The sequence below is a fragment of the Ictidomys tridecemlineatus genome, chromosome 14 (genome assembly GCF_052094955.1).
Source record: "Ictidomys tridecemlineatus isolate mIctTri1 chromosome 14, mIctTri1.hap1, whole genome shotgun sequence".
Lineage (NCBI taxonomy): Eukaryota > Metazoa > Chordata > Mammalia > Rodentia > Sciuridae > Ictidomys > Ictidomys tridecemlineatus.
The window spans coordinates 368,345-385,109 of record NC_135490.1 but is presented as its reverse complement, the minus strand read 5'-3'; the positions used below and the strand labels follow the sequence as shown (position 1 = coordinate 385,109).

General features: G+C 41.3%; 1 protein-coding gene across 4 annotated transcripts in view; it reads left to right on the top strand.

Annotated features, from left to right (window-relative positions):
• Positions 1-16,765, top strand: part of Erich1 (glutamate rich 1) — a 136,719-nt gene that overhangs the window by 64,884 nt on the left and 55,070 nt on the right. Inside the window, exons 6-7 of one of the 4 annotated variants that reach the window (XM_078030722.1) lie at positions 8,021-8,086; positions 10,495-11,683. In XM_078030722.1, the coding sequence (XP_077886848.1) occupies positions 8,021-8,086; positions 10,495-10,763 (335 nt within the window). In that variant the 3' untranslated portion in view covers positions 10,764-11,683. Of the gene's footprint in view, positions 1-8,020; positions 10,043-10,491; positions 11,684-16,765 lie in introns of those variants that run through there. The other 3 variants (XM_078030721.1, XM_078030723.1, XM_078030724.1) reach the window with 3 other exon arrangements.

Here is a 16,765-nt window from a genome sequence, read left to right as displayed (position 1 = left end):
AAAGGAATCAGATTACATATAGGGGAAAACCAGTTAGATTATGTGCAGATTTTTCAACCCAGACCCTGAGAGCTAGAAGATCCTGGAATATCATATATCTAGCCCTGAAAGAAGATGGATGCCAATCAAGAATCTCATATCCAGCAAAAGTAAGAGTTAGATTTGATGATGAAATAAAAACCTTTCATGATAAACAAAAGTTAAAAGAATTTATAGCTCAAAAGCCTGCACTATAGAACATCCTCGGCAAAATATTTCATAAAGAGGAATTGAAAAACAACAGTGAAAATCAGCAAAGGGAGGTATTCACTAAAGGAAAAACTAATCAAAGGAGAAACCAAGTCAACTTAAAACCAAAAATAGACAAAAATGGCTGGGAATACAAACCATGTCTCAATAATAACTCTGACTGTTAACGGCCTAAACTCACCAATCTAAAGACGTAGACTGGCATATTGGATTTTTAAAAAAGACCCAACAATATGCTGCCTCCAAGAGACTCATCTCATAAGAAAAGACATCCACAGACTAAAAGTGAAAGGTTGGGAAAAATTATACCTCTCATATGAATTGCGGAAGCAAGCAGGGGTTTCCATCTTTGTATCAAATAAAGTAGACTTCAAACCAAAGTTAATCAAAAGGGATAAAGAAGGACATTTTATACTGCTTAAGGGATCTATTCATCAACAAGACATACAATAATAAATTTATATGCCCCAAACAATGACACATCTATGTTCATCAAACAAACTCTTCTCAAGTTCAAGAGTTAAATAGACCACAACACAATAATTCTGGGTGACTTTAACACACCTCTTTCACCTTTGGATAGACTGTCCAGACAAAAACTAAATAAAGAAACTATGGAACTCAATAATACAATCAATAACTTAGGCTTAACTGACATGTATAGAATATTTCATTTTTCAATAAATAAATATACTTTCTTCTCATCAACACATGGCTCCTTCTCTAAAATAGATCATATATTATGCCACAAAGCAACTCCTAGTAAATATTAAAAAGTAGAGGTACTACCCTGCATTCTATTAGATTCTAATGGAGTGAAATTAGAAATCAATGATAAAATAAAAAATAAAAGCTACTCCAAAAACTGGAGACTAAATAATATGCTACTAAATGAACAATGGGTTGCAAAGACATCAAGGAGGAGATTAAAAAATTTCTAGAGGTGAATGAGAACACCCATACAATGTATCGAAATCTCTGGTACACTATGCAGGCAGTACCAAGAGGAAAGTTCATTGCATAGAGTTCATTCCTTAAAAGAAGAAAAATTCGGGCTGGGGATGTGGCTCAAGCGGTAGCATGCTCGCCTGGCATGCGTGCGGCCCAGGTTCGATCCTCAGCACCACATACAAACAAAGATGTGTCCGCCAAAAACTTAAAAATAAATATTAAAAATTTTTTCTCTCCTCCCCCCCCTCTCTCCTTAAAAAGAAATTAAAAAGAAGAAAAATTCAACAAATAATTGACTTCACATTACATCTCAAAGCCCTTAAAAAGAAGAACAAATGAACAGCAAAAGCAGTAAAAGACAGGAAATAAATAAAATCAGAGCTGAAATCAATGAAATTGAAACAAAAGAAACAATTTAAAAATTGACAAAACAAAAAGTAGGTTCTTTTGAAAAATAAAGTTTGCACACCCTTACCATACTAATGAAGAGGAGAGAGAAAACTCAAATTACTAACATACGTGATAAAAAAGGAAATATCACAACAGACACTACAGAAATACGAAGATAATTAGAAATTATTTTGAAAACTTGTACTCCAATAAAATAGAAAATATGGAAAGCATTGACAAATTTCTAGGGTCATGATTTGCCCAAATTGAATCAGGATGATATACACAATTTAAACAGATCAATTTCTTTATTATTATTATTATTATTATTTACATACATCACAATAGAGGAGGGCATTACATTCATAATTTTTTTGCATTACAATTCTTAATACACCCTTATACCACAATTTATCAAATCTGTTTGTATAGAAGGTATGTTGACACCAAATTCCCATCTTCATACATGAATTTTGTACAATGATGACCATCTCCTTCCACTATCCTTGCTATTCCCATTCTCCCTCCCTTTCCCTCCCACCCCTATTCCCTATCTAGAGGTAATTTTCCACCTATGCTCTCCCTACCTACCCCACTTTGAGTCACCCCTCTTATATCATAGAAACATTCAGTATTTGTTTTTAGGGATTGACTAACTTAGCATAATCTTCTCTAATGCCATCATTTCCCTGCAAATGCCATGATCTTATTATTTTTTAGTGCTGAGTAATGTTCAATTGTGTGTTAATGCCACATTTTTTTATCCATTAATCCACTGAAGGGCATCTAGGTTGGATCCACAGTCTAGTTATTGTGAATTGTGCTGCTATAAACATTGATGTGGCTGTGTCCCTGTAGTATGCTGTTTTTAGGTCCTTTGGGTATAGTTGGCTGCACTAATTTGCAGTCCCACCAGCAGTGTATGAGTGTACCTTTTTCCCCGCATCCTCACCAACACTTATTGTTTGTCTTCATTATGGCTGCCATTTTTACTGGGGTGAGATGGTATCTTACACTAGTTTTGATTTGCATTTCTCTGATAGCTAGAGATGATGAGCATTTTTTCATATGTTTGTTGATGGATTGTATGTCCTCTTCTGAGAAGTGTCTGTTCAGGTCTTTGGCCCGTTTATTGATTGGATTATTTTGGGGGGGTGTGCTTATCTTGTTGAGTTCTTTATATATCCTAGAGATTAGTGCTCTGTCTGATGTGTGAGGGTAAAAATTTGTTCCCAGGATGTAGGCTCTCTGTTCACTTCACAGATTATTTCTTTTGCCGAGAAGAAACTTTTTAGTTTGAATCCATCCCATTTGTTGATTCTTGGTTTTAATTCCTGCACTACAGGAGTCTTATTAAGGAAGTTGGGGCCTAATCCCACATGATGACGATCAGGGTCTACTTTTCTTCTATTAGACACAGAGTCTTTGGTCTAATTCCTAGGTCCTTGATCCATTTTGAGTTAACTTTTATGCAGAGTGAGAGATAGGGGTTCAATTTCATTTTGTTGCATATGGATTTCCAGTTTTCCCAGCACCATTTGTTAAAGATGCTATCCTTCCTCCAGTGCATGCTTTTGGCACCTTTGTCTAATATAAGGTAGTTGTAATTTTGTGGGTTAGTCTCTGGGTCCTCTATTCTGTACCATTGGTCTACCTGCCTGTTTTGGTGCCAGTACCATGCTTAAACAGATCATTTTCAAGCAATGAAATAGAAGACACCATCAGAAGCCTACCAACCAAGAAAAGCCCAGGACTAGATGGATACACAGCTGAATTCTACAAGACTTATAAAGAAGATCTAATACCAATACTCTTCAGTTTATTTCAGGAAATAGAAAAAGAGGCAGCACTTCCAAACTCATTCTATGTCCTCATTCTATGAGGCCAATATCACCTGGTTCCAAAACTAGGCAAAGACACATCAAAGAAAGAAAACTTCAAACCAATATCTTTAATGAACATAGATGTAAAAATTCTCAATAAAATTCTGGCAAATTGAATACAAAAACATCAAAAAGATCGTGCACCATGATCAAGTGAGGTTCATCCTAGGTATGCAAGCTTGGTTCAAAATACAGAAATCCATAAATGTAAGTCATCACATCAATAGACTTAAAGATACAAGTCATATGATCACCTCAATAGACTCAGAAAAAGCATTCAACAAAATACAGCACCCCTTCCTGTTCAAAACACTAGAAAAACTAGGGATAACAGGAACATACCTCAACATTGTAAAAGCTATCTATGCTAAGCCCCAGGCCAACATCATTCTAAATGGAGAAAAATTGAAGACATTCCAGACAGGGATATCTTCTTTCAACCAGTTCTATTTAACATGGGCCAGAGCAATTAGATGAAATAAATTAAAGAGATACAGATAGAAAAATAAGAACTTGAATTAGCATTATTTGCCGACGATATGATTCTATACCTAGAAGACCCAAAAAATTCTACCAGAAAACTTCTAGAACTAGTAGAAGTTTACTAGTAGTAAAGTAGCAGGATACAAAATCAACCCCCATAAATCAAAGGCATTTCTGTGTATCAGTGACAAATCCTCTGAAAGGGAAACAAGGAAAATTACTCCATTTATAACATCCTCAGCAACAACAAAAAAAAAACTTGAGAATTAACCTAACAAAAGAGGTGAAAGACCTCTAGAATGAAAATTACAGAACACTAAAGAAAGAAATTAAAGAAGACCTTACAAGATGGAAAGATCTCCCTTGTTCTTGAATAGGCAGAATTAATATTATCAAAATGACCATACTACCAAATGCATTATTCAGATTAATGCAAACCCAATCAAAATCCTTATGGCATTTCTCATAGAAATAGAAAAAGCAATCAAGAAATTCATCTGGAAAAATAGAGAGACCCAGAATAGCTAAAGCAATCCTTATCAGGAAGAGTGAAGCAGGAGGCATCACTATACCAGACCTTGAACTATACTACAGAGCAATAGTAACAAAAACAGCATGGTATTGGCATCAAACAGACTGAGAGACCAGTGGTACAGAATAGAGTACACAGAGACTAACCCACAAAATTATAATTATCTTATATTAGACAAAGGTGCCAAAAATGTACATTGGAGAAAAGATGGCCTCTTCAACAAATGGTGCTTGGAAAACTGGAAATCCATATGCAACAAAGTGAAATTAACCCCCTATCTCTCACCTTGCACAAAACTCAAAGTGAATCAAGGACCTAGAGACCCTGCATCTAATAGAAGAAAAGGTAGGGCCAAATCTCCATCATATCCAATTAGGCCCCTACTTCCTTAATTAGACTCCTACAGCACAGGAATTAAAGTCAAGAATTAATAAATGGGATGAAATCAAACTAAAAAGTTTCTTCTCAGCAAAATAAACAATCTGTGAGGTGAACAGAGAACCTACAGCTGAGAGAAAATTTTTACCCCTCACACATCAGATAGAGCACTAATCTTTAGGGTATATAAAGAACTCAAAAAGCTAAACACCAAAAAAACCAAATAACCCAATCAATAAATTGGCCAAGGAACTGAACAGACACTTCTCAGAAAGTGATATACAGTCAATCAACAATTATATGAAAATGCTCAACATCTCTAACAATCAGAGAAAAGCAAATCAAAACTGCTCTGATTTCATCTCACTCCAGTCAGGATGGCAGCTATTATGAAGACAAACAAACAAACAAAAAAGAGTGTTGGTGAGGATGTGGGGAAAAAGGCACACTCATACACTGCTGGTGGGACTGCAAATTGATACAAGCATTATGGAAAGCAGAATGGAGATTCCTCAGAAAACTGGGAATGGAACCACCATTTGACCCAGCTATCCTTCTCCTCAGTCTAACCCAAAGGACCTAAAAACAGCATACATACAGCCACATCAATGTTTATAGGAGCACAATTCACAATAGCTAGACTGTGGAGCCATGATCAAGTGAGGTTCATCCTAGGTTCATCCTAGATGCCCTTCAATGATGAATGGATAAAGAAACTGTGGTGTGTATACCCAACGGAATATTACTCAGCAATAAAAGGCAATAAAATTATGGCACTTGCAGGTAAATGGATGGCGTTGGAAGTGAAGTTAGCCAATCCCAAAAACCCAAATGCTGATTGTTTTCTCTGATGTAAGGAGGCTGACTCATACTGGGGTTGGAAGTGGGAGGAAAAGATGAACTCTAGATAGGGCTGAGGGGTGGGAGGGGAAGGGAGGGAGCATGGGAGCAGGAAAGACAGTGGAATGAGGCAGACATCATTACTCGGAAGTACATGTATGAAGATGTGAGTGGTGTGAATACACTTTGTGTACAACCTGAGATGTGAAAAGCTGTGCTCCGTGTGTGTGACATGATCTGTAATGCACTCTGCTGTCAAACACAACAAATTAGGTTTAAATTTTTTAAAAAATTTAAAAAATGTATGAATTGCCAAGATCATTGTAATGTCATGTGTAGCTAATTAAAAAAAAAGTTAAAAAAAAAAAACTGAGAGCTTGGTGCTGTCTTCGGTACCAGCTGCAGTGTGTCGCCCTGTGTGGGTTGAGTTGTGGTATCTTTACCTTCTTTGTAGTTCATTTTTGCCAGATGGGTCTGCATTTACTTGTATTTTTTCTATGTATTATCCATATTGTAAAACTCACTAATAAAGAAGTATTTTTTTGTCAAAAAGAAGAAAGAAAGAGGCCAAGAGGAGTGTGCCTTTGGGAGTAGGCCCCTGGGTGGAAAGCAGCAGAGCGCGGCTTGTGCACAGGAGATGAAGGCCTTTACCCACAGGCTGGCTCTTCACTTTTGGTTGGTTGTGAGACCTGCTATTTAATATATATAAGATTTGACACACTTAAATTCTATAGTAAAGTTGTATTATAAACCATAAATGGTCAGTTTTATTGACCTAAACTAATATGAAATTTTTATGGGGTGGAAATAAACCACTTAAAATTTGAAATTTCAGTTCTTTAAATCTGCACAAGACTCTTCTGCAGTGTCCTGAAGTGCGTTGAGCCTGGGCAGCTGTCAGGGAGTCAGAGATCCCCGGTATTAAATCACTGGGCAGGTTTTTGTCCACAAATCATTTGCTTTAAGGAGTTGATAGAACTAATATCTCTGTTCAGTGTATTCCCCTTGAGCAGGTGGTAGGAGGCACTTAGTTTTTTCTATATTGAGCTATTTTGTAAAATAAAATTTTATATGATCAAACTTTGTTTTCAAAGATCAAATTTGTCTGATGCTGATTTGGCCTCTGTAACTATTTAGAATTAAGTTTACTTTCTCATAAAACTAGTTTATGAAATCTAATGAGTGTCTCATCTCCGGGGATAGCATTTCACATCAGGTACAAAACGTTTTCTGCCTGCCGCATGTCCTAAATCTGACACTTCACTCAAGTCAGGTACGGACATTTCCTAAGCCCAGTTCCTGTGCTTTTGCAGCCCTGGAATAGGTCCGTGCTCAGTGACAGAGTGGATCTGGTGCTGGCATGTTGTTACACTGTGTCACAGACACACTTTAATGTCAGAGCTGCCATTGGCTGAACTGCTACCCCAGGCAGGCACTGAGACCTACTGCTAGAATTTCTCAGTCTAATGTGAGGCGAGGTTTTACCACCCTGCCTGTGAGAAAAGGAGGCTTGCAGAGGTCAGGCACCTTGCCCTTGGTCAGAAGAGCTTCAGCCTGGGGAGGGTCTCAGAGTGGCTTCCGAAGAGGGGTCAGGTGGGACCTCTCTCCTCAAAGCACCAGGTCTCAGGTTCCAATCTGGTTTGGAAGTAAAGCATCCACGTCAGCAGCAGTGGCAACCCAGGAGCTGACTAACCCTGAGGAGCTTCCTCCCTGTACCTGTGCCCTCGGCTGATGACTTTAGAAGTGGTACAACTGTCCTAAACTAGATTCTAGAGGCTTTGCACATTGGGAAGCCTAGCATTCAAAGAGAATCTTTATCAGAGTGAGGGTTCTCCCAGGAAGCCATGCAAGGACTGGCAGGTGATTTCAAGACTTGCTTGGTCCCTTGACCATTTACTCTAGCTGTTCTGGTATAGTACTGGGCCTCATGAAAGTGAGTTCCCTAAAACCCATCTTGTCCCCCTTTCAGTTTTCTCCTGCTTGTTCACCTTTGACACGAACTTCTGTCTCCTTATGATTTCAATTCGCATGTGAAGTGTAACCCTGTAATACCATGAGAGCATGGAGTTGGGGTACAGTAGAGCTTGAGAGCCCCAGTAGAACACAGACACTCAGAACCAATTCTGTGTCTGTTGCATAATGTGTGATTCACAGGTTGTGTTGTGGCCCTGTCTACATCATAATTAGACTATTTCAGGATCTACTTGGGGCCTAAAGGCTAACAACTACACAGTAATAATTTGTAATTTATCTTTTTGCTTCAGCTCTGTTTTATTCATTGTTTTGTTTTGTTTTTGTTTTTGTTTTCTTTCAGACCATGCCAGAGTGATCTCAGCCTTCTTTAATTACTGGATCACACACATCTTTCCTGAGAAAGACAGTGAGTGAAATCAGTGTACCACTTTAAGAAGAGCTAGTATTTAACCAGAAAATGTAAAAGACAAATACAGAATAGACTAAGAGTTAATTCTCAGGGTTGTGGCTCAGTGGTAGAGTGCTTGTTTGCATATGCAAGGCCCTGGGTTCCATCCTCAGCACTACATCAAAATAAGTGAATAAAATAAAGATATTGTGTCCAACTATAACTACTCTTTTTTTTAAAAAAAGAGTTAATTCTTATATACAAAGAAGATTAAATTCTTGATATTTTCTTTGTAACTCAAGTCCTGGGAACATTAAAGACATTTTTGACATATTATTTATTTCTGTGCTTGTATATAATGGGTAAGGTGACATTTGAGACTTTAAATGAGAAGTTGGGGAAAATTGAAATTTCTCCCTTATCTACAGTTGTATATGTCTTGAATGACTACATAAAACTTGGTTGTTTTTCTGATTGCTGTAAAAAATGAAAATGAGCATTATTAAACAAACTATATAGTTTGAAGTTGTTATGTTTTTCTGAAGTTTTACATCATTTTGTATCTGAAAATCTTGGTTTTAGGACTGCCTTGTGAGTATTATAAAGCTCTGGTTTGAGTAATTTGATCATGGAGGATTATTTTAAGTTGAGAGTGTCAAGAGCCTATTTTTCTCTCTTTGTCATGGGAAGAGTAACCAGTTTTTAGTTGCTGAATTTTAAAAGCATCAGTCAATTGGTTTAACATTTTAGAAGGGCATTGTCTCTGTCCATGAAAATGATAGTTTTATAGCTATCATTTAGTGGTAAAATGTATAGGACATAAAATGTATTGCCTTGATCATTTTTAGGTGGATGGTTTAGAAGCTTTAGTCCCTTCACCAGGTTGTACATTCATCACACTCTCATCCTTTCTAAAGCTAAAGAACATTTCACAGTCTGTGACCATAGACCATATTTTTTGTATCCATTTATCTGTTGATGGACACTTGGGTTGTCTCCTCTTTAGCCTATTATGAAAAATGCTGATAAGAACATTCATATACAAGATTCTCTATGGACATTTGTTTTCATTCTTTTGAAAGTAAAATTGTGGATCAGATGGTAACTCTGTGTTTAATGTTTTGAGGAATTGCCAGACTTTTCCACGTCAAATGCATTTCATATTCCTGCCGACAGTGTAAAAGGGCGTCAGGTTCTCTCTGTGCTCCCCAGTGCTTGTGATTTTTTTGTTCTTGATAATAACCATCCTAATGAATATGAAGTAGTATCTCACGGTGGTTTTGATTTAATGTCCCTAATAACTGAGGATGTTGACATCTTTTCCTGTGCTTTTGGCCATCTGTGTATCTTTTTTGGAGAAATGTCTGTCCATGCCATTGCCCATTTGTGATTTGGATTGTTTAGTTCTTACTGTTGCATTTTAGGAATTTTTTATGTATTCTGGATATTAATCTATTATCAAATGCGTGTTTCAGAAATATTTTCTCGCATTTCTAAAGCTTGCTTTTTCACTCTGTTGGTAGTATCCTTTGATGTACTAAAGTTTTTAATTTCCATGAAGTCCAACTTAACTATTCTCCTTTTCCCTGTACTTCTGGTGTCATATCTAAGAAATCGCAACTAAATCCAGTGTCATAAAGATTTTATGTTGTATTTTCTTTTTAAAGTTTTATCATTTTAATTCTTATATTTGATCTTTGATTCATTTTGTTAATTTTTGTATATGTAAGGTCAGGATCCAACCTCCTTCTTTTGCATGTGGATATCCAGTTTCCCATTGTTGAAGTGACTATCCCCCAGTGAATGCTCTCGGTACCCCTGTAAAAATCAACCGATGGAATCTGTGAGGGTTTATTGCTGTGCTCTTTGCCCCAATCCATTGGTCTATATATCTGCCTTTATGCCATTACCATACCATCTTTTTTTTTATTGGTTGTTCAAAACATTATAAAGCTCTTGACGTATCATATTTCATACATTAGATTCAAGTGGGTTATGAACTCCCATTTTTACCCCAAATACAGATTGCAGAATCAACTATACCATCTCGATTACTGTATATGTCTACTAAGTTCTGAAATCACAAAGTTTAAATCCTCCAATTTGTCTTTTTCAAGATTATTTTGCTATTCAGGATTCCTTAAGATTTCATATGGATTTAGGCCAGGTATTTTGGCTTCTGATAGAGACAACACCCATCTCTCCTCAAAAGTGAACCTAGGATGATGTCCTCTACTTTCCTCTGAGGACATCATTGTCATCTGCTCTTTGCACAATCAGGAAGTGTGGCCAGGACTCGGACCTGACTCCATGATAGATTTGCCCACTTCTGCTGGTGGTAATCTGTAGGTTCCATGTATCCCGCAAAAATAGCTTGAGATCTGAGTACTGTGTAAATTCAAGGAATATCTGTGGTTCTTTAGCAGCTGCTGAATCCACCACCACCACCAGACGGAGAAGAAAGGAAGCCTTAGGATCACCCTCCATCATTATCAACAAGTTCCCCCAGAGATGTCCCTTCCAATATGTGGAACCTTATAGAAGCAGATGGAAATGGAGTATCTTTTCTGGTTCTAGAGATGGGTCACCTTGCAACAAGCGGCCAACCTGCACCCCCAGCTTAGCAAAGATGGCAAGTGGAGCCACACTTGGGTCATGCCAGGACAGGTCCTCCGGAGTCACAGTGGCAGACTAGCTGTGTGTTGCCAGCAGGTTCACAGAGTGAACGGGATGCAGTCCTCCACCCATGTGATTCAGGTGAAGGCCCACCGAGAAGCAAGAACTACAGGCATCACCGTGTCACTGTTTCTTTTTTTGTGGGGTGTGGAGGGGGTACTAGGTATTGAACCCAGGGCAATTTGATTACTGAGCCACTTATCCAGACCTTTTTAAATTTTATTTTAAGACAGGGTCTCAGGAAGGGCCTATCCTGTTACTCTGCCTTTTTTTTTTTTTTTTTTTCACTCAGGGGTCTCAGATAGATGAGAATATTTCTGGCTGACAGCCAGAAAGTAAACAGAACCTGAGTCCTGCAATCTCTGGAATGGATTCTTGCAGCAGCCCCATGAGATCTCAGAAGACCACCCAACCTAGCCATACCTATACTATGACATAGGGATGCACTAGGGTGGTAATGGTATTGTCTTAAGCACTAGGCTTCAGAAATTTGTTAAGCAACAGCATAAAGTACACTGCTAAATCTGTTTGGGGAATGCATCACCTCTTCAAAGCACACAGGACTTTTGTGTGGCAGGGTGGTTATGTGTATACTTCTCACTTTGGAAAGGGTTGGATGCATTCATCAGGTTCCCAGAAGAATGCAGTGCCAGGAATGAGAAGACACTCTACAGAGATGCTTCGGCCACATGTAAGAGCTGGACAGAAGGGAACCCAGAGTGGACCAAGCTGGGTGTGCACAAGCTCAGCACAGGCTGCTCTGGGTCAGCCAGGGACACACTTGTGCTTGCTCTTACCACTTCAAGTTGCACCAACTGCACTAAGATCACAGGATTCAATCTAACATTGACAGGGTTGGAAAATACTGAATCTTTTTTCTTTTTGCCATGATTATAATTTATTATTAGCAATCTAATAAAAATTCCTCACATTCCTTGAGATCTTCCTTCCCTTTGTCTTAACTGATAAAATTTACAGAAAATAAACTACATGGTTGCATGCATATTTTGCATCACTATAGAGGATAAATTGATCTGATTACTATCTTATTCCAATCACAGTGGGATAAGCAGATTATTATGTTTATGCTGACATATTAGAGACAAGATTTATTTGCTTTGTTTTCTAGAAGAAGCATTGCTGTTTTTGGAATTAGAATAATATACAAAACTAACGAACCCTGATTGTCATTCCACTTACTTATTTTATGGTGTCAGTATTCCCCTGCATTTTTAGGGTCAGGAGAATGTACACAGTCATAAAGTGGTTTTATAGAAGAAAGGAGAGTCCACAGGAATTCTGTGAAATTAAATAAAGGGCAACAAATTGGAACTTCCCTCCCACCAACAGTGCATTAAGTTGATGGGAAAATATGCAAATGTTTCACACTTAAAAGATGCAAATTGGATGTTCAGAACCAATAGGAAGATTCTGAGTTTGTCAGTATTTATTTTCGTACTAACAAACACACCTTAATGAATAGGCTCTTTAAATAGGGGGATTGGGCCTGGTGACTGGAAAGCCCAGGCCCAGGAGGCCGTTGGGAGCTCGTGGAGGAAGGAGACCCGCCTCAGTGCTGTAGGTGAACGGTGGCCAGGACCAGTGTCCTTGCAGCAGATTCCTCATCCAGATCCCTCACCTGTATGAAGAGGGGGCTCTAATCACAAGGACACCTCAGGTTGACTTCTCAGTGAAAGTAAGAGGAAAGAGAGGACACAGCAGAAGACCACGATAACAAGGTCATCAAGAACACGAAAAACAGCTGGGTGAGGGGTGCACGCCTTTAACCCCAGCAGCTCAGGACGCTGAGGTAGGAGAATCACAGGGTTAGAGGCAGCCTCAGCAACTTAGCAAGGCTCTAAGCAACTTCGTGAGACCCTGCCTTAAAATAAATAAAAAAAGGTCTGGATAAGTGGCTCAGTGGTCAAGTTGCCCTGGTTCAATTCCTAGTACCCCCCTCCACACCCCAGAAAAAAGATGCAGGTGCCTCCCATGTTTCAGGCTCTGGGCTCTCTTGCATCCTCCATTTGGTGATTTGGGGCCATCCTGAAGTAAAATAAGGCTGACTGGTATGTAGGTACCTCTAGCCACATGGCCCCCACCAGTCTGATAGTGACCTTCAGGACACCATCAAATAGGTAGTCTACACGTCTGTCTAAGCCGCTATAAAGTGTTCACCTGAGGAGGCGAGGGAGCAGCTGTGAGACTGCGGCCCTCAGTCAGGTCCTGGCGCTCAGGCCGGCCCTGCAAGAACTCTGGAGGCCGTGTTGGCTGCCAAGGGCCACCCTGGAGTGAAGGTGTCATGCCCTACAGATTCTGGAACTTTGAAAAGTCTAGTAAAGCAGAGTAACAGGATCGGCCCTAGGAGGAGGGACACTTCCCTCAGAAACGGCAAGAATGGCCAGGTACAGGGTGCCTGGGCCCATCTTCCAGGTTCAGAGCTGTGGCGTTCATTCATGGTCACGTTTTAAAAACGGAGCCTAAGATGAACACAAAAGGACAAAAGCAGCAGAATCTTGGAATTCTGGGTCCTCATGGGTTTCTGCCCACTGTGAAGAGCTCTCAAAGGCAGTGTGTCTGCACAGGCTTGTCTGAGTGTGGCCTAGGAGCGACAGCAGTAGTGAATCTGGGGATGTGGCCAAATTCCATACTGGCCATCTTTTCTCCAGTGAATGTGTTGGCACCTTTGTCTATTATGAGACAATTGTATTTATGTGGGTTTGTCTCTGTGTCTCTGTACCATTGGTCTTGTATCCGTTTTGGTGCCAATATCACAGCATTTTTGTTACTGTTACTTTTTTTTAAAAGTATACTTATAAAAAACATTGTTTATTAGTCAATTTTCAGTTGCTATGCCAAAATATCTGAGACTTGGAACTTTATGATGAATAGAGGTCTATTTATTTCCCAGTATTAGAGGCCAAAAATCCCGACTTAGACAACCCCATTGGTGCGACCTGTTGTGAGGATCCCCCTGGCTGTATCAGTCGTGGACGACAGTAATGGATGGAAGTAGTTCTCATGAGTGGTGTGTCTGTAATTTGGGGGACACAGTGGTTGGGTAGCCAGCTAGCATTTGGAGGCAGGGGAAGGATGGTTCAGCTTGACACCTCCCCCTGATACACCTGAAGGAAGGCGCCTCGTTGGGATGAGCTGGAGCCTAGCACCAGCTGCTTACACAGAGACAGGCGGCTCCATAGTTGCTGTGGATACTGGTGATTCAGGGAAGCTGCTGGGCATCCCAGTGCCCCTGATCCAGGGGCTCTACCCCAAGACCTGGTAGATTCCAAAGGTAGCACTGAGTCCTACGGATGCTCTTTCCCCTTCCTGCCCTGCAGCATTTCCACACAGCACCAGACTCAGTCTCCTCCCATGTCTTATGCCCTGGTGCCTCTCACACCTCCTCCGTTTGGTGATCTGGGGCCATTCTGAAGTAAAATAAGGCTGACTGGAACGCAGGTCCCTTGGTAATGTGACTCTTCTGTGGGTAGTTCATGCATTTGGATATGCTGGACAAAGGGATCGTTCACGTTCTGGGCAGAATGGTGCCGAGTGAGGGAGCAAGGAGGTGGGAGCAGCTAAATACCTGGAGAGGACGGGTGGCCTCACAAAGAAGTGAGTGCTGGGTGGCACGGCCGCACCGTGCGCCTGTGGCCCACACTCATTCCTCCGCCCTGGAGGCAGGGTCCGGAGTCAAGGTGAGGGGGAGGCTGTTTCCCTAGTCCTGTCTCCTCCTTCCCGGTTCTCTGCTGGGCTCCTTCCTCCTGTAGGATACCCATCCGATGGATTAGGGTTCTCCCCTGTGCCTCGTTGAATCATCATCATCTCCTCAAAGGCCCTATCCATAGTCCCATGGGAGGTCAGGGTATCAACACATGGATCTGGGAGACATAATCCAGTCCAAAGCCCTGGGAAAGAATGAAAAGGAAGAGAGGAACATGGAAGACTGTGGCCTCAGGAGACAGATGGAGGGAATTCTGGGCAGAAAGTTCTGGTCAAGAAAAGAAACTGTGAAGAAGCACCCCCCCCAGGCCTGCACAGTGGTGCCTCTGTCCACCCTGTGGGCTCACTGTACCATTCTGGGGACACTCCACCAATAGCATCGCCAGTTACCTCCTGGAGGTCAGGTGGAGGCTGGCAGGGTGGTCAGGGGATGGCTAACAACTGTCCACTCGCTGACAGGGACTCCACTTGCTGTTTGTTACATGACAGAATTTTGGCTTTGCCTTTGCCTTACAAAAAGACCTCACTGAAATATTTCTTTGCTAAATAAAACACTTTCTGCTCCCACATGAGCCCTTCACTGTCTTCCAGCCACGTCTCCTGGGGCCAGGCTCAGTGGAGGTTACTGAAAGCCTGGTCCAGGTCCCTGATGCCGTTCTAATAGCAAACACAAAGTTTTGAGAAAATGGAAAAAGAATTTTTATCACTTTACTAGCAAAGGAGAAAGATAGGTGACTCCTGCCCCAGAGGCTGTGATTCTGCCCATCAGGGGGACAGGAGGTTTTTAGAGTCGTAGTTCACAGGCTCTGTTCCACACGTTCTCACTTTTTAGTTTGGGAGGTGGTCATTTCTGAGATCGTTGGTGCCATCCTCAAGTCTCATGACTTCATTCCTATGGTAGGTGTGTGCACAGGACCCGTTACTTTGTCTAGGAGGGGTAAGAAAGGTAATCCTGTTTCCCCAGGATTAGGGAAGAGGAGAAAGAGAGGAAGAGAAAGAAACATGTCCATTTTAAAAATAAGTCACAGTGGCAGAGCAACAAGGCTGTATTCAAAGCACAAAGTGGACCATTGTCAACAGAGGCTCCCATGTCCAAGGACATGGCTCCCTCACCCATGCCCACCTCCTCCCTCCAGCCCTCCTAAGTGCCCAACCCAGAAAGATGCCTGTTAGAAAGAAAACCATCGTAATTGTTTTGTTGTTTTTCCATATCACTTCTGTGAGGTTGATCCCTTTGAAGGACACTCCTGTCTTCAAACACCAGCTCAGTTATTCCCAGAGTGATGGAGACGGATGTCAGACACACCCGCACAGCCTCTGCCCGTGCCAGGGGCCAACGGACTGCAGAAGTGAAGAACTCAGATATCGCAGTAGGGAGAGTGGGCTACCAGCTATTGTTTTATTAGCTTTTTGTCACTGTGACCAAAATATCTGACAAGAATAACTTAAAGAAGGAAAAGTCTGCTTTGGCTGATGATTTCAGAGACGGAGTTCAGGGTCAGGCATCGCCATGGGCCTGAGGTGGGAGAGCATCATGGAGGAAGGGCATGGCAGAGGAAGGGCTCAGAACCTGAGAGTCAGGAAGCAGAGAGAGAGTGCTGCTCACTAGGGGCAAAACGCAAGCCCAAAGGCACACCCCAGGGACCACTCCTCCAGCTTCACCCTCCCTGCCTACAGTTACCACCCAGTTAACCCAGATCGTCGGATTAACCACTGATTATGCTGCGGCTCTTAGGATCCAATCATCTCACCTCTGATCGGTCTTGCAGAATCTCACACATCCACTTTGGGGGGACACCTTCTATCTAAACCATACCAGCCGTTTACCTTTTTTAGGTACCAAAACCCAATGAGGAGATGCTCTGACAGGCATCAGCTTGTGGCTCCTGACAATGAGGGAGCCGTGGCACTGAGCAGACCTGACCACTCAGGGCCTCAGAGTGGTTCCTGCTGTGGACAGAATGTGTGTGCTCCAACACCCAGAAACTTCATGTTCTCTGCGGAAGACATCATAGAGGTTCTTTGGAGGGCCTTCCCTAATCAGATGGCATTGGAAGGTGGGTTTGGGTGCTGTCTAGGTTTGGGTGAAGTGATGGAGGTAGGGTGGTGTGATGGGGTTAGTGTTCTCCAAAGAGACCAGAGAGCTCTCTTGCCCTTCCATCTTGTAGCTGTAGTAGGATGGTACCATTTGCAACCCAGAAAGGCCCTCAACAGAAGCCAACTGTATCGCGAGGCAGCTAGCACCTCACAAGGGTGATTTTTCCTGGTCAGGAGGCGATAAGCCACCTGAGAAAATAA